Raw genomic sequence first — 19662 nt, 5'->3', positions numbered from 1 at the left:
CGGTTTGCGAACAGCTCTAGATATTTCCTTTATACTAAGGAGGGGTCAGTATCCTCTAGCCAGTAGGGATGCTGCGCAAAGGCAGTATTACTGCGCAAGCGCTAACGGACACCCGTGTGACTGCGGGGTCTTTATCCGCGGCGTACGACAGGGTAAGTTAGAAACGAGTCATATTTTTTCTTGTTTTTTCGTATAATACGATGAGTGGTATTTTATCTATAGCATTAGGGATGTTCTATTCGCGAAATGTAGTTAAATTTGATATCGATAAAATAGATCGATATTTGCCGATATTCAAGTTTTTTTTGTGTGTTCATATATAATTTACTTATTTATTTAATTTAGTGTAAAATCATGAATGTAAATAGAAACTTAACTATATAATAAAAATATTTTTCACCTTTATAATTGAATATTTCAACAAAAATTTGTAGTAATTAAAAAGTGAATACAAGAACACATTCTTTATTGTAGAAAAAACAACTCTAATATATACTTTATTTGTAATACATGAACAACAACTTCTTACTAATATTATAAATGTCAATATTTGAATGGATGTATGGATGTTTATTAAAAGGTATATCTAAAACGGCTGCATAGATCTCACTGAAATTTGGCATAGATGTAAAACACATTGGCCACAAATATTTATTAATTCCGCGCGGATGGCGTCGTGTGCGACAGCTAGTAAATCATAGACAAAATTTCACAATTAAACAGATATTTTTTTAATTATTAAAGGCTATTTAAAATTATCATACACTTATCAGTTTCTGTATGACATCCAGTTTTTTTGATACCGTTTTCATATTAATAAAACTATGCTATATCAAACTCCTTTTTCATTTTACCGTTATTAATACGTAAATTAATTGCTGTATTTAATATTCAAATCACTTTTTGTTTGTTCTAAAATCATATTTTTTGATGAAGTAATTATTACTTTTAGAATTACAATCGTTTAAACAAACAATAGAGTTAAAACAATAACAACAAAAATGTATTCCCATATTAACAATAATGATCCAATCTAATCAGTATTTCGCAATAATGGCCGAACTCTATAATGTATCTCGCACAATTTATTATTATTCAAGGAATAATAACACTTTTAATCCATTTAATTCAACTCTAACTTATCTGAGGTCCGCAATAGCAATCGAAAAACCACATCTTTCGACTAAATAAGATCGATTATTAGGTTTGGTAGCTACATTGCATAAATTAAATATTATAAAAATATAAAATGCTATGCTTATTAAAATTAATTTAACTAATAATATAAATACGAATGTTTGAATGTATGTATGCATGGGTTAAAGCTTACGTGGATCTCTCTGAAATTTGGCATAGATGTTGAGTATAGTTTGGAAGAACACATAGACTACTTATTAAGTTTTTATTCGCGCGGATCGTTGCGGTCGACAGCTAGTAAATATATAAATACTTTTTGGATAAAAGCAACGTCTGTATTTCAAAAGGGTATAATGAAAAAACATTTTTCTAACTTAGCATCGAGTATAAAATGTTAATTGACATAAAACAAAAAAGAAACGCCAAAGAAAAACATTTTATAAACATTTGCAAATGCTCGTTGGAAAATGAGCAGCAATCATTGTTTAACCATTTGCTTTTGTTACATAAATTAGAATTTTTTTCTTTTTTTAATTCGACGATTAAATGGCCAGTATCAATATAAAAAAACAAAGGCCACACTGTCCTCAGATCACCTCTATAATTAGATGTGACAAAATTTGCAGGATTCCGTTGTTTTGGTAGCGTTTTAAAAACATTTATCACAAAGTTTGTTGACCCAAAAGTCTCATACGTAAATGATTAAGATGTCAATTTGCTTGATTTAAGAGCAACCGTTTATGATTTAGAATCAGGATTTTTATAATAAAAAGTAGATTTTGGAATATTAGATTCAATTTGAGGTTTGGCCACGTAAATTCAGCAACATAAAAAATTAATTTAGATGCCTTTGCATTTATATTTAGAGAATTAAAAAAAATAGTAGCCTATGTGTTCCTCCAAGCTATGTTCTGTATATGTGATGAATTTCAGCGACTTCCTATAGTTTTCTATAGCACCATCTAATCACAGTTCACACAGTACACAGTAATCCAACACTATGTTACCTATATTACTTCCTACTAATCTTACTAATATTATAAATGCAAATGTTTGGGTGGAAGGATGGATGGATGTACGTTACAAGGTATCTCCAGAACGATTGCATAGATCTCACTGAAATTTGGTATACATGTAGAACATAGTCCGGAAGAAGACATAGGCTACTAAGTTTTTTTTTAATTCCGTGTGGCCAGAGATAAATTAATTATGAATTATATTAATCTTTTATAGGAAATATTCTTCATCATTTGACAAACACTGTAAGAAAATTCGATGTGTTATTTTTAGTTTACCTCAATGACGAGGATTAGGTCTTAAAACATGAAGAGATAAAAGTTAAAAATAAAGACATTAGAATTTCCATGGTAACAAATGGACTATAAAATCTTAAATATTATCGATGTAAATTATGTTTTATCTTTATATTTGGGTTGGGTTAATGTATTAATAAATAAAGTTGAGACCCTTGTCGATGATTTCTTTTACCTGAAACTGGATTTTTGGGTAAAATACATGTTATATACAACAAATTTCTTAATCAGCTTATTATTCATACCAACGGACATGTTAAGCTTTTAAAGAATTAGCGATCACCCGCGACTCCGTCCGCGCAGAATGAAAAAAAAACATAATTAGCAACCTATGTGTTTTTCCAGACTATGTCCTATATGTATGCCAAACTTCATCGAAATCCGTTCAGCCGTTCTGGAGATATCTTCAAACATCCATCCATCTAAACATTCGCTTTTATTATAGTAAGATAACTGAGGTTGCACAGAAAAGTGGATATATTTTGAACTTATTAACTTTCCTATGGATAAGATTAACCAGTACATTCAAAATTTCTACGATGTTGCCGGTGTTAAAGTTAATTTAACTGCATAAATCTGGCAGTAAAATCGGACAAAATCTTCGTAAAAAAGTTTTTTTTTTAATTTGGATACTTATTCAAACATTACACAGGGTGTATCGAAGTTAATTACAAGAATATAACAAGGATGACTGTAATCCAATAGGACATGACCGCAATAGACTAACAAGAATCAAACAGGTCTATAAAGTGGTTGATCAACATCGCAAAACTTGTGAACCTTAATTTGTAAGGTGACCATAATACTTGCAATAAGTACGTAAAAAATAAAATAAATTTACAAGCACATTAAAAACACATAAATGTGACATTAAAAATAAAATAATAATAGTTTAAGAGTGTTCGGACTCTATCAAGGCAAAAGTTTCGAACTTACTTTTAAGTTACGTGTTAAAAAGCAACTTGACGTAACTTTTTTTAGAAAAAAAAGGAAAAAGATTACCATGCATCTATTTAGGAACAGAATATATGCACTTTCTTCAATATTTTATATTAAATTACGAAAAAACATTTCAAATAGGGATGTCCTATTAAAACAAATATCACAGTGTTATTAGTGGGAGATCTAACGGTATTCCGAAGTACAAATACTTAAACAAGTCTAGAATAGATAAGACTATTCCTCCAAAGCACCGTTAGCAACAGCTAGGCCAATTTATAGACCATGTCGAGATAGGGTCGTGTTCGCCCTACTCCCGGAACGTGGTTAGAATTAACGAGCCACGATAGTTGATATCTGAACCTAAAATTGCATTCCATTTAGATTTATAGACCCGTGTTACTGTTTGAAAACGACATAGATTTCTTAATTGTAATTCCATTGTTTTTTATACAATACCAGTGTTATTTTTTTTACTCTGGAATAGGTTATGATATTTCTTTATGGTTTGTTTATAGTACCTGATAAATAATCTTTGGTCATGATGACAGTATGCAGTTTTGACGCTTGTCTTAATACTTGAGATGTTTGACCTAGATCTTGATTAAACGTTAGTTGTTAAAAAAACAAAATACATCGGATAAAATTCTATCGCTTTTTTTTAAATAAGTAAATGGCATTCTTATCATTTCGAGTACGTTGAAAAATGTTTTTATAATTCTCGCTACTTAAAGCTATTGAATTTATTTCCGCGTGGAGAATTTATTACCGTTACCCACGATGACGCGGTGTCAAGAACATCGCAAAAACATGTGCAAATAATATTCATTTATTCATCAGTTAATATTACTTTAGAAAGAGAAAAACAATCATTAGTGAGACAAGTCATTCTTTTAGCATTTTTGTAAAATTAACACCCTTTGTAATCGTATCGTCTATATGAAAGTTTTTACTTTTTTCCTCATTTAATATAGGGCATGTTTTTTACTGGCCAGAATAAATCTTATTTTGTCATCTACCAACGCAAAAGGCTAGAAAAAAAATGAAAAAAATATAATTCAACTTATAAACTCGAAAAAAGCATTTTTAAATAAATTATAAAAAAAATGTTTATGTGTAAATGTTCTTTTCGATTATATTAAAGATACAGGAAGTAACGAAACATACTTTTCTTTAGTTTCGGTGTTTCATCAAGCCTTTAAAAAGCGAAACCATTAAAAATCAAATCTTATGCAATCTTGCCAATTAAACAATTATCTCCATAACTCAGACTGTGTCATACTAAATTGTTTATACATATTTCTATATGTTTTATGCGTTATATAATTATATCTACAACAAAATCTTACTTCTTACTAATATTAAATTCGATTGTTTGTTGGATCTCCGGAACGGCTGCATGAATCTCGCTAAAATTTGTCATAAATGTAGAACATAGTCTTGAAGAATACATAGACTACTTATTAAGTTTGTTTTTAATTCCGCGCTGACGGAGTCGCGGGCTACAGCTAGTAAAGTTATAAAAATTTCTTATAAAATAATATATACATTTTAAAACAGGTTTTTCCCGCGAGAAAATGCCAAAGCTTTTTCTAAATACTTCATTATTGAATTAAAAATGTAGTATATTTCTACTTAATAGTTTTTCACTTACTCATCTTTATATATATAATTCTTCTGTGCGTGTGTATGTCACTGAACTTCTCTCAAACGACTGGACCGATTTTGATGAAATTTTTTGTGTGTGTTCAAGGGGATCTGGGAATGATTTAGATTCACAATTTTCATCAAATATTAACTTCATATTAATTTATTCAAATTAAAGACGTGTAGACAGGACAACGTCTGTCGGGTCCGCTAGTCTTACTATATATTTCAAGAAGAAAAATTTCACCTCTTAAATTACATTCAAACCCAAGAGGTTTTTAAAAAAATTGTACTTTAATATAACTTAAGTAAATGTAAAAAATGTTATTTTTTATATTACTTAAGATAACGAAAAGTTAAATTAAATAAATTATATATGTGGCTGCCACAACTACACATAATCAAGAAAAATAACTACGTTCATTATATTACTTAATAGCTAATTAAAATAAATCAATTAGTAGCCTATGTGTTCTGGACTATGTTCTACATCTATGGCAAATTTTAACAAGAACTATGCAGACGTTCTACAGATACTTTCAAACAAACATCCATGTATCCTATCCAAACATTAGTAGGCCAAAATTAGTCCTCTTTCCCTTCCCACCCTTTTTCTTATGAGGAAAGGATGGGAAGTGGAAGTGGACTTTCCGGATGAGAGGATGCATGGAAAGGGAAAATATTTTCTTTCTGAGCATCCTCTCCTCCGGAGGCATATATAGGCAACGCATATAAAATTGTGTATGTCTATGGGCAACGGTCACTTCGCTATTTCAGCGATTTCATGTGGCCACTCGCTCGTTTGCCACCTTGTGATAAAAAAATCGCATTAATCGTCGTATTTATTTCATTAGTATGATAATATTTGTCTTTTTATTAACATTTCAGATCACAACAATGATTGGGCGATTAGTCATCGCAACTTTGTGCTTACAGACATTTTATTTTGGAAGTGTAAGTTACAAATTGTTTTCTAAATATATTATTCTATTTATAAACTAAAATATAGTCTGTAATTTATAACTAACATAATTATCTTTTTTAATAACAAACTACAACTAATTAAAAATATAATTAACCTGTTTACTGCCAGAATTATAATTCAGAAGACATAAAAAAAAATTTTTTGGACTTGAGTCAATAAGTATCATTCTTTTTTTAAAAAAAATTAAATATTTATAGACTCATTTAATACACAAAGACCTTTTCATTGTCGTATACGAAAATAATTAACCGAAAACTCGACTTAATAACATGTGTACAGAATTTTCATTAGACCTGTCGGTCCGTGCAAAATCAATTCCTGTCTACTAATGAATATTCATACAGCCTCGTGCTTTCACTTTACGAGTATAACAACCATTGAGTTTCCCCCAAAATGAATAACAAATCGCTATCACCATGTCATGTTCTGTTTTACATACACTAAGCGGGTATTAAGAAATCATTCGAGATAACGAACTGTCGAGGTTATTTCCTATCCATTTCTGTGAAATTTCATTACACAATACCATGAAAACTTGTGATATGTGTTAAGTTATAATTCCTATAGTGTGAATAACGAACAAATAATATTCACGCAAATTATCTGATGTCGGCACCGACTAGTTACGAGGGACTCAATATTCAGATACGGGCCACGAACGCGAAATAATACCAGCTCCACACACCCTGTAGAATATTCCCCGATGGACTCAATTCTAGTCGGGGCCGACACCGGATAAATTGCGAAAATTGTAACGAGAGTTTAATAAAGAACAGTCAAGGATAGGAAATAAAATTAAAATAAAAAAAATCTTTTCCAGTTGGAGGCAGCGAAACAGAATGTCCAACTATCGGATTCTTATTTACCAGTAGCGATGCAGGTGATAGCTCATCTCACTGACCAGATGGCATTTGAAGTTAAAGATGAGACAACGACGAAGCCGCCTAAGCCTAAGCCGACAACGAAGCCGACCACGCCCAAACCTTTGTACGTCACATCTGATTACTTTGACTCATTGAAACCTCGATTTGAAAGGTGGTGGATGTCTGACAAAAAGAGGTGAAGGTCCTCTCTACGGACTTTGTTGTTCTATTAACAAGGTTATTGGTGTTAGAGAACTAGATCCCATATTTTCCAACCAACCTATATTCTATCCATATTTTTAACCAATATTCGAATGATATAAATGGTTATGACTTGATGGCACAATAAACAATATAATCGTTAATTAAGCGATGATATTATTTAGTTGGTCATTTATTTAACACAATAGCGAATCTACAATACATTAAAAACCATATTGTGACATTTCAAAGTCTACTCCGGGGATTTTTTGTTCTTCACAAACAGGTCCATTGCTTTTTGTTTTGTTTTAGGTTATAAAAGGTGAGCCGGCTTACATTTTTATTTTATTAACACTCGATTGGCTAATGATTTTTATTTGTATAATAATTTACCTTGTTTTCTTTTGTTTTTATGAACAGGTAAATTACGGCCACTATCCATATTATTACTATTATTCTCTTGTTTAGGTATCAAGACAACCAGCACATATGTTAAATTACAAGCATAAGAAATATTAAGTAATTTACAGTCCTTATTCCCATCTCTCTCACTTTCTTTCAGAGAAACAAAGACATGTATTTTGACAATGGAAAATAGCTTTAAACTTCTCTTCTATTCAAACATTTATTGCGATAGAGACGCTGCTTCACTTCGATTCAAAGGATTATAGATTGCTCAGAAAATGTCAGCTATATTTAGAATCGAAGATCTTCAAAAGGCTTTACGATTTCAACAGATTATTATTCAATTGACTGGAGTAATATCGATGTGTTTTTCCGTACGAAATAAAATTCGAACTGTGAAACAAAATAAGGAAAATCAACGTCTTCTAAAAAAAAAATACAGACGATTTTTTATATTCCATTTTATTTTCATCGTACAAATTCTGTTTGAATAATTTTGACCTTGTCTTAAAATTTTCGTCTTGCAAACGAAAATATCTTTCTGTTTTATACATAATTCGGTATAGCGTCTAAATAGCTATAGTATTATGTATATTCATATCATATCTTCATCAAAACATCCTTTATATATCAGACTAAAGTAAATGATTGTAAAAAATGCTTTATTATTTGTACATATTTAAATATTTATATTAAATATTCCAGAGATATAACTACACCCTTCCATCGGCCCGGATACTACGCTCCATCAGCACCACCCAAACCCTCAGAGAGGATAAAAGCACAGAAGCAGCAACAGTATAATTTACCATTACAAGGTCAACAACAGAACAATATTCCTCCACAGAACCAACAACAATATAACAGTCCACCCCAGAATCAACAATACAATATTCCACCACAGGTCCAACAACAATACAATAACCAACCAGGAAGCCAACAATATATTACCCCATTACAAGACCAACAGCAACCTTATACCCAATCGCAATACCAACAATATAATATTCCAACGCAAAATCAACAACAATACAATAATCAACCAGGAAGCCAGCAATATACTAACCCGATACAAGACCAACAGCAACCTTATACCCAATCGCAATACCAACAATATAATATTCCAACGCAAAATCAACAATATGAAATTCCTCAACAGTACAATTTTCCACCTCAAGTTCAACAACAATACAATTCTCCATTCCAAAATCAACCGTTCAACGTTACACAGAAACAGCAAAGCAACTTCTACACGCAACAATATAATCCATTGAACCAAAATCAGCAATATCCCCAACAAAACCAACAATACGGCGTCATGACTTTCGACTTTCCACAATACAATCCAATCCAGCCCCAAAACGTAAGAAGTGAAGAACCATTATTGTCTGCGCATCATGATGAAGTTAAGCCTTTATTAGAACCAACGCCTGATGCTCCTCACTTATTACCTCCACATTTTGAATCCGACTTCGATAAGATTTCAAGTCGTTCTAAAGGATTTGATTTGGACGAAATATCGGAGGATAATCTACAGTTTTTGTCGAAGAATGTAAGAGAAATGATTCGAATGGCATACGATCCACACGATGACCGTTTGGTTGATGTCTGGGAAGGTCTAAGAGCGAATCCAGCGGAACCTAGTCCTAAAGGAAAGCTGTCGTCTTCGAATCTACGGCTGTTACTGTTGTATGATCTTTTGAGTAGAGAAGCGAAGAGACAGAGACTTTCAGATTACAGTGTAAGTACTAAAAGATTCTATTACATATATTTTATTTCATTGACAAATCCAGCAGATAAGTACTTCGTCCTTTGACACATTACATTGAGGTTTTTTTCTAGCATGAAATATTATTGACCTCCTCAATTACCCTATTTCTGTCAATTGAATATGGTTAAAGTCAACGACTATTTTGGTTCATCATTAATTTTTCCATGATGTGACTGTTTGCTGTTAGAGTTGATTTAAAATAATCATTTTAAGCTTGTTTGCATTTTGCGTAGAAACAACTTTTAAAAAAAATATTTTGTACAAGTAATTTGACGGAATCCCTCGCCGTATTTGTAATAAGAGCATTTGCTTGAAGTATTACTAAAGTTATGAGAACTATTTCAATAGAGAAGAAGCCGCAGCGTTTATTTTGATGCAGGTTATCTTACTAATATTATAAATGCGAAAGTTTAAATGAATGGTTGTTTGTTAGGCGGTATCTCCAAAACGGTTGCATTGATCTCGCAGAAATTTAGCATATATGTAGAACATAATCTGGAAGAGCACATAGGCTATTAATTAAGTTTTTTAACTTCGCGCGGACGGAGCCGTGGGGACAGGTAGTAACATATTTTAGACAATATTAGTTAGAATCCTTTTGCGCGACTGGCGCGCTTTCATTACAAAGTCAAGTGTCATAATGATTAGTGAGGGGACACAAATGACATTTTAGTAAGGCTAGTGTTGCGACAGTACTCCGGCACAGTGTCAAATTTTCTTCCTAACATATACACACAAAACACATACTACCTTTTTACTATTATTTATTGTCATCTCCTTTCAGGGCTTCTCACCTGACGTAATGAAGACATTAGTAGAGTCATCTAGTGGAGGTGCTAGAGAACAATTGAGGATGGCTCTATCTAAAATGGTCGATCGTCACGATTGCGAACATGAATATGCGAATAACCGCGCTAAAGAAATGGTAGCTGAGCTCGCGAAAGACGAGTCGAAATTGTCAACAGAGATCAGATATCTGCAACCTTTAGTTTATAAGTACTAGTGATTTCAGCATTTATTTCGTATCTGCATTTATAAGCTAAGAATATGTAAGTTACTAAATATATACAAAGTTTTATAAAATGGCTTCATTTATTTTAAATTGTTAAGACATTTCATGTTACCATTTTAAAGTGAACTCTCCAGGCGAGTGCCTACCACTGAGGGGTCTAGCAAGAATATTTGTGAGGACGTTTACGTAACCTCATCGACATTAGTATTTTAATGTGTGCAGCGTCCCTAATGGGCGTTAAGTAAACCAACAATTCACAAACATTTGACGCGTGTCACAAATATTCGTGCTAGGCGCTCTGAACAAAACAATATCTAACACATCTCCATTATATCTACTATATAAAATTCTCGTGTCACAAATTTCCCATACTCCTCCGAAACGGCTTGACCGATTGAGTTGGTCTGAGAATCGGCCAACATCTATTTTTAATCACGCGCAGAAGGAGTCGCGGGCGATAGCTAGTGTGTTGAAATATAATAATTAAAAATAAGCTTGTCGATACATCAGCATGTTATTTTTGAAAATTAAAACGAATACGCTAATTATATCAAGTCAACGAATGTGTTCACACCTTAACATTTGATTTAACTGTTCATAAAGATTATACGCATCTTATTCTCAGTCTTAACGAGGTGTATAATGTATATGGTACTTTATGTTACAGTGTGTTAACACTAATGTAACATTTGTATTAAGAACATTGCTATCTTTGTTACTCTATTTGGAAAGACAGAGACAACAGCCAAGGCAGTATAATTTCGCGGTTATAGTAAGAAATTCGTTACCAGAAACCAGATTGCGTAGTTAGTACGTAACAAATGAGACGTCAGCATTCAGAGTCGTAATGTGTTCGTGAGCTATGTTATTTATCAACCTTTGTAGGAATGGCATCCGTCTTTGGCCGGCGCTTACACCGTTACGAATTTAAATTCGAATAACAGTTTTCTTAGTAACCAAGTGAAGTTTGCTGCTGTTAACCGTTTTTTAATTTCTTTTTCGGAATCAATAATAATAAAACTTTCTATTAAAAATGTGTCTAGACAAGGAAACAATTACATTATAATTTAAGGCTATTAACAGTCTCGGCCAAAGTTTAACTTTAAAGGTAATCATGGAGATAGGGCTATCTTAACCATATATGTAGGTTCCCGGGTGCGAAATCATTCGCCGTAAAAAACGGCTTGGCGTTCGGGCGTCTCACACCCTTTATACATCTCCCGTATTAAGGCGGTCCTGTATCGAAATATAAGTTTTTTTTTATATTATTAGTCCTATTAAAATCATCATCATCATCAGCTCACTATACGTCCCCACCGAGGGGCTCGGAGCCTATCCTAACTTAGGATGATTAGGCCATAGTCAACCACGCTGGCCAAATGCGGGTTGGTTGACTTCACACATATCTTTGAATTTCTTCTCAGATATGTGCAGGTTGCATCACGATGTTTTCCTTCACCGTAAGAACGTCGGATAAATGTACATATGTAAATCGGAAATCGAAAAACACATTGGTACATGGCGGGATTCGAACCCAGGACCTGCAGATTGCAAGTCAAGTGCTTGACCACTGAGCCACCGACGCTCCCATTAAAATACATTTATTTAATATTCTCTACGGTGTAATAGCTAGCCGTTATAACAAATGATACGGAATCTCGACGCCATGCCCTCTTGCCTGAGAGTGCCGGAGCCGCGGGAATGGTTTATATTATTCTGTATTCTCACAACTGCTTTAACAATGACATACATATTGAAATTTTATGTCACTGAATTCGTACGGTAACGATATCGTTTGACATGTCATAAGAAAAGAAAATATCAACCTCATTATCAATAAATAAAGTCTAGATTTTATAATTACACATAATAGTGTAACATATGTAATTTTAAAAATAGATCTTAATAATTATTTAAAAAAAAACTGTGCCCTTAACAAATAAGGAACGCGACACACAACACTGAAATTATATCAGATTCTAAGTAGACTAGACGTCTAGGTTATAAATCTTACTCCGTGGAACGCCTAAATGTTCCTAGCTTTTAGCTGGAGTGTCGTAAGCAAAGTTTTTACGCCATTGTTATGATATGCGTGACCCCATTACTGTGGTGCCACCAGAACTACTTCGCAGTTCTTACATTAAACTTGAACATTCATTCTTTTAGCCCTATATTTTACTTTTGAAGACATAATTGGCTCTATTTAGAAAGGCATTGCCTGTAAACTAAAATATTTTTTACAAACACATTTCACTAGTAAATAAGATGTACAATATAAACTGTAAAACAATTGTATTGTTCCTTAATAGCTTGAATTACACAAGCGCCTGTTGTTTTAGTAACAAATTTTCACAGAGCTACATTGCTTTAAACAAACGGAAGGCGTCTGTTTATTTTAAACTATTTCCATTTGGATTTGTGCATGTATACTTATGAGATATAGAAATCAAAAGGAAATAAAACTAAAGACTTACTTAAAATACTAGATTTATTTACAAAGAAATAATTATAAATTTGTAACACTGTTCGAAAAAAGAACATTATATTGGTTTATTATCTACACAAATACCACGGAGCAACAAAGTTCTTGTGCTACAAGGGTTAAAGATATCTCAATTCCCTTTTTCAATACAAACAATTGAACTGAAAGGTCGTAGAAAGGTTCCAATTAATGTAAAAAACATGTTATCCAGACACGGGACAAATTTATCACCACATCTGTTCTGAAAAAGAATAGCTTATTCACTTTGTCTGATCAAATTGAACTCCCGAGAGTATTGGAAACGATTGCATGAAGGTTCTTTCGTATTTATTCTAAAACAAATACAGCACAAATGTTTTGGTAAACAAACTCAATAAGCTGTATACGAAAATATTTCAGTGTTTCACGTGGAAAGCAGAAAAATGTCGTTCAACAATTGCGAATCTTACATCACTCGTCTTTTAAATATATAAATCAAAAATATCTTAGACAAGCAGAAAATGAATCGAGATTAATTATTTGGTTTGATTGTTAATATATAAAATAAATAATTCATTCCATAAACTAGGACGATGAAGGTTGGAACAACGCCAAAAAGCCGCCCCAAAGCAATTGTATTATACTACCAATTACTTCTAATACATAAACAATTCCACCATCCTTTGATTTAACAACCATATCATCTATGACATAATCATCATCACCCAATTCTAAATTAAATTCATTATCAACATCAACTTCGTTTATAGTACCGTTTAATTCCAATTTCTCTTTCATCGGTAGAAAGTTAGAGAACATTAAAATTTTCTCTGGTTTTTTACCACTTTTCTTAAAGATACTATCCTCTGAGAGTTCTTCTATGTCCCTGTCTTTTGATATTTCATTCTTCAATGGTATGACGTCAGATTTGGATGCTTCCTCCATATCGCCCAAGAGTTCTATTCTATGAAACGGTCGCTTCGTCGTTGTTGTTACATTCTTGCCGAAGTTCAATAAACTGTTAATGATAAATTGGAGTTAAATAATAGCATGACACATCACTCTTTTAAATTAAGCCGTTGCCCAAAAGTGTAAATTTCTTCTGTACCGTGGCTTTCTGAGGCCAAAATCCCCGTTTAAAACATATTGTTATCTTTGTAGTGTCAAAGATATTGATAGGGACGACGATATGTTTTATACATATACTCTGGTCTCTCAACCCAACCTTCAGTCAGACCAGTCAGAGAAACTGGAAAAATTTATGATTCGTTAGCTACACTTACTTAGAAAACGGAGAAGCGATTCTGCTCGCGAGACCACTAGCTATGAGATACGCTACTGAAGACCTGCTGCTATCTCTTGAAGAATCTTTTGCGTACACGCTCACCACTGAATCGTCGTCTGGCAGTGATCTGCTGCTGCATTGTTGTAACGCCTGGAAAAAATCACGAGCAATATTTCAAAAACAATAGTTTGATAAATTATATTTTATTTTAAGGTACACGAATTAAAACAATAAATGTGATGTTATGCAATTAATGATTGGCGATATTAAAAAAAAACTTTATTGTGTTCTTCCAGACAATGTTCTATATGTATGCCAAATGTCATTGAGATTCGTTACGTCGTTTTGGACATACTTACAAACATCCATCTATTTATTCAACAATTTAACTACACTTTCCTGTATCAAGGAAAGCATCTTGTATATCTGGAGATGATTATGACATAAGAAATTCTGTACACACGCTATGTTATAAGTTATTCAATAGGTTGTTTACATCGAATGCGACTACTGAGAGATACGTGATGTGGATACAGTATGTCTAACATTGACGCCAAGGACTAAGACTATTCGATCCATGATTCAAAGAAAGTATTAAAAGATGCCAGATTTAACTGTGGCTATTAATTCTTGGAGCGTCGGTGGCTCAGGGGTCAAGCACTTGACTTGCAATTTGCAGGTACACAGGTACAACAGGTAATAGGTAACAGTGGTAGAGCCCGCTTTAACATCTTCCCACGAATTGGCCTGGCTCGCCCGGTGAAATACCACGACCACACAAAAGACAGGCGTGAAGTGGAAGCAATTACGCGTTTCGTCTGATGAGTGTTCGTCCCGGAGGCCTAATTTAGTCCTCTTTCCCTTCCTACCCTTTTTCTTATAAGGAAACGATGGGAAGTGGAAGTGGACTTTCTGGATTAAAGGATGCATGGAAAGGGAAAATATTTTTTTTTTGTGCATCCTCTCCTCCGTCGATTAAAGGAGGCAACTCGTATGCAATTGCGTATGTCTATGGACAACGGTTGCCACCTTATGATATATAGAAAAAAAGATTAAATAAATGATCGTCCTCTATATAACAGGTTAGGCTTTTAAATTAAAAATCTTCTTTACAAGGTCTCTTCATTACTAGAGGTTGACCGTAAGCGAATCACTCTCTATTCTATGACAAGGGGAAAATTTGCTCAACGCTGGACAATAGGGATCCACTCCAAGACATTCTTATGCCGCGACATTTCAACTGCGTTTATACGTTGATAGTAAAGTAATTTTACGACAAAAACTTATCAGCAACCTTTCATTCTTGTTGAAAAATGTACAGATAACACATTCGTACTAGTTTTATGCCAATGGCAACCTATTATAAATATTATTTATTTATTTCTTGTTTAAGGAAGCATGTATATGAGTCTTGTCGTCTAACTACGTTTAAAAAACAATGAAATATATCATCTTATAACGATAAATTACTTAACTTACATAAAAACAAATTTGTATCGTAACCCAAATAAACAAACCTAACCGACCTAGGTCCTTGGCGGCAATGCCACATCTATAGATTCGAATCACGTACCCCGACCTATATAAGCTACAAGTAAGCAACCATCGTCAATGGAACATCTTTTTTTATTGAGCCATTATTATTGTTTGTTTATTGTCTATGATTTAATATTTCAAATACAATTGGATGAAACAAAAGTTTTGTCTATGCTTAATTCCATTGAAACTGTTATGTTTTGATTATTATTTCACTATAAGTGTTGAATTACATCATAAGTTTTAAAATTGTTTATTTATTTCGACAAAAAACAGTTCTTTAAATCTTCTATATATATAAAAGAAAGTCGTGTTAGTTACACTATTTATAACTCAAGAACCGCTTTACAGATATATCTGAAAATTGGTGAGGAGGTAGCTTATAGCTAGGAGACATAGGATACAATTTTTAATTTTTTTTTTTCGAATTTATGCCTTGACGAGTTGCTTTTTTTTAACTTACTAATATTATAAATGAGAATGTTTAGATGAATGTGATATGGATGGATGGATGGGTGGGCTACATTAATTAAGTTTTTTTATATAACCACGCGGACGGAGTCGCGGGCGACAGCTAGTAAACAATAATTTGATCGAATATCGATGTTGAATTTAAAGTTTAGGTTTTGTAAAAGATTGCTTCGTTTACATTTGGGAACCAATTTTAAGAAAGTTCTTATTTCATTACTAGCTGTAGTCCGCGACCCCATCCACGTAGAAAAACTTAATAAGTAGCTTATGTGTTCTTCCAGACTATGTTTGGTGGCAAATTTCATCAAGATCTGTTGAGCCGTTCCCGAGATACCTTCTGATAAATGTCCATACTTCATTCCATCCAAACGGATTTATAATATTAGTAAGATGTTTAAGTATAGACAATATTATTCTAAATCTAATTACTTGTTAAACATCTTGTCAAATATCAGTTAAACTAACCAGTCAAATTAAACTAGAACTGTGAAACTAACTGTAGGAAACTAGAAACATTTGTCTTAGCGGCACGTACGAGAAAGTTTTTACGCATAAAATAACCTTTAAACTCCATCATATGCCCTTTTTATTTTACTAAAGCGGAAAATGTTTTTAATCTATATTTCTATATATATAAAAGAAAGTCGTGTTAGTTACACTATTTATAACTCAAGAACGATATGGTTGAAAATTGGTGAGGAGGTACCTTAGAGCCAGGAGACGGACATAGGATATAATTATTTATTTTCGTATTTATGCCTTGAAGAGCAGCTTTTTATTTAACTTATCTATATATTAAGTTTTTTTTATATATCCACGCGGACGGAGTCGCGGGCGACAGCAAGTTTATAATAAAACGAAGCAAGACAACAATGCAAGTTTCACAATTGTTTAAAAAAAAAGAGTATGAAATAAATTTCCATACAAATCTTGATGTTAATGTCAGATTGTAAGAACAGTTACGATGTATTTACAATGTTCAATCAGCAATGCTTGTAAGATTATGAAATGATAAACTGCACAATCTGATGGTGGCACCCACTAAATAACTAACCGTGGGTTTCAGAAACTAAATCTCTTTATAAAATATATCTTCATCCCGATCTTTCATCATTGAAAAAAAAACAGAAATGACGACATTTTAAACGGGTCTTTTAGTGTTTAATCCACGGTAATTAAAGGTACTTGTAATCTGTAAGTCCTAGGTTCGAATACACTTATGTATCAATGTGTTTTTCGTTTTTTTTACATATGTATTATACATTTATCCGACATTCATACAGCGAAGGAAAACATCGTAGTGCAAACTGTACATATCTGCAAAGAAATTCAAAGACCCAGCATGGTTGACTAAAGCCTAGTCGTATAGTGAACTGATGATGATAATGACTACTGTTTACTACTAAAATATTCTAAAGTGATTTATATCCATGGTATGATCTAAATGTAGGAAATAAATTTTATCGACCTTTCATAAGCATTTCAAAGACTTTCTTATCGCTAAGATGTTATGTTAATAACATTTGTAACCGGAAGTAAGTATATTAAGATATACCAACATAACATAAATACAATAATGTATGTTACACAAAAGATAAAAGATAATTATAAGATTTAACTTACATCTCTTACGCTATCTTATCTTATTATAATATTAATATAAATGCAAAAGTTTAGATGGATATTTGTTCCAACGTATCTTCGAAACGGTCCAACGGATCTTTATGAACTTTGGCACAGATGTAGAACATATCCTGGAAGAACACATAGGCTACTAATTAAGTTTTTTTTATTTCCGCACGCACGGAGTTGTGTGCGACAGCTAGTTAATGATATAAACTAAAGTTGGAGCCAGTGATGAGTATAAAAATTAAATAATAAAGTTCTCTTACCAGTAAGCTGAAAGCGATGATAGCGATGAATCTCATTTTCGAAATAAACTTTTAATTATGCCGAATCGCTTTTTATTCCTCTTGAATCGCCAAAGTCGGTACAGGCGAGTGATACGCACGCACATCTGATGACAAGTGGTGTGCGCACGCGCATCCTACCGATCGTAGGTGTAGGGTGGCCCTTACGAACAAGGACATCGGATAAAGATTTTCTTAGTATGAATATAATTACAAAGAAATAAATAAATCTGTTTTTAAAATCCTTATTTTAATATTTTTGGTCTGCTAGCTAACTGTATAAAAAAATCAAATGGCCATTTACTCGTCTATCCTAAAAATTTAATAAAAAATACCACAGATAAAACAGTTCTTAAATAAAAATAATTTTAAAAATATTATTCTCAAAATCTTCATCTTTTTTCTTTTATCTTTATCTTTTATGCTAATTATAAGGTTGAAAAACAAAGAAATAGTCAAGATTGTTTCCAAATATTTCTAACTTAATAGCTTTTGATATCACACAGTTGTGATAGCCAGCTGTCGCCCGCGATTCCGTCCCCGTAAAATGAAAAAAAAAAACTTCCCGGCAATTATTTTAATTTTTCTCGCCGTAAAAACCATCTTTGAACTTCAACGAACATTTAAAAAAGTATTGGCCAAATTGGTACAGTCGTTGTTGAGTTGTGCGCTTACCAACACATTTTGCGATTCATTTTTATATTATAGATTAAAACAAACGACAAAGCATTACTTGTGGTTTAAGATCTTTATTCCTACAAGAATTTACGAAATTCACTTACGAGAAATAATTTTACAAGAACATATAATTTGAAATTTTACCAGTAGTCTGACATTACATTTTACTAACAAATTTCTTTAATTTATTTTTAAATGATGACATGGTGTTTATATCACGGATGTTTTTAAGCAAATTATTATATAACTGTGCTCCCTCAAAAGCTACACTTTTCTGACCAAAATTGGTTCCGGGTTTTGATAATTTTAATTAATCTTTGTTTCTTGTTTAATATCTATGAGTCTTCTTTTTAATCATTGTTTGCGAGATTGTCTCATATTTTTTGTTTAACTACTTACTTAACATTGTTTAAATAAATAAAAACTTATAACCATATCAATTTCTTTACTTTCTATTACTAATCGCAGGCCAACTGGTTTTAGATTTCAACTTTCTATAGAACATTTTAGAGTTGAATTAACAATGCTATTTTATATGCTTTATCATATTTATTTAATTACTCTTCTATTTTTAAAGGATGTTCTTTAATATGTATATTATTAGACATATCAGGACGCAGGATTGAGAGATACGTGAGATTCTAGACATTTCTAGAGATTTCTAGAATGTTCTTTCCTTCTTTCTGTGCTGCGTTTCTATATTTAGTTCGCAGTGATTTTAAATGTGCTTATAACTAAGATATTAGTTAATACAACTACCTCCTCCCAACCTCAAAAGGTACAACCTTTTTGATGTTTTTTTTTTAAATCATATAGTAAAGTCTGATTGAAAATAGAATATAATTTCTTAACGGCCAATATTTTAGTAGTTGAATTAGCGTATGTAATAATGAGGTACCGATAGGGTGGCTGATTAAACTAATAACACTAATATACTGGTTTGAATAAACAGTGAAAGTCATAGCGGCTTATAAAAACTGTTTTTTTAACGGCCATAGAAATAGTAGCATCTCTGTTTAGAGATAGACGTTAAATTGTCTTAACCTAG

The 19662-nt window shown here is 32.5% G+C and overlaps 2 protein-coding genes across 3 annotated transcripts; one reads left to right on the top strand and one right to left on the bottom strand.

Moving 5' to 3' along the window:
* Window positions 1-44: 44 nt before the first annotated feature.
* Window positions 45-10348, top strand: ImpE3 (Ecdysone-inducible gene E3). 2 transcript variants are annotated; one of them, XM_013312507.1, is made up of 6 exons: window positions 45-152; window positions 5925-5990; window positions 6842-7008; window positions 8196-8509; window positions 8624-9231; window positions 10046-10348. In XM_013312507.1, the coding sequence occupies exons 1-6, from the start codon at window positions 69-71 to the stop codon at window positions 10262-10264; spliced, it is 1458 nt and encodes a 485-aa protein (XP_013167961.1). In that variant the 5' UTR covers window positions 45-68; the 3' UTR covers window positions 10265-10348. The 2 variants fall into 2 exon arrangements, with proteins under 2 accessions (XP_013167961.1, XP_013167960.1); XM_013312506.1 differs by having other exon boundaries at window positions 8196-9231.
* A 2455-nt stretch (window positions 10349-12803) lies between these two features.
* LOC106117709 (uncharacterized) lies at window positions 12804-18040 on the bottom strand. The gene is made up of 3 exons (XM_013312115.1): window positions 17919-18040; window positions 14018-14169; window positions 12804-13752 (listed from the first exon to the last, which is right to left on the bottom strand). The coding sequence occupies exons 1-3, from the start codon at window positions 17952-17954 to the stop codon at window positions 13320-13322; spliced, it is 621 nt and encodes a 206-aa protein (XP_013167569.1). The 5' UTR covers window positions 17955-18040; the 3' UTR covers window positions 12804-13319.
* Window positions 18041-19662: the final 1622 nt, after the last annotated feature.

Source organism: Papilio xuthus, unplaced genomic scaffold, assembly GCF_000836235.2.
Source record: "Papilio xuthus unplaced genomic scaffold, Pxut_1.1 DF827679.1, whole genome shotgun sequence".
NCBI lineage: Eukaryota > Metazoa > Arthropoda > Insecta > Lepidoptera > Papilionidae > Papilio > Papilio xuthus.
This window is presented reverse-complemented; position numbering and strand designations above follow the sequence as displayed.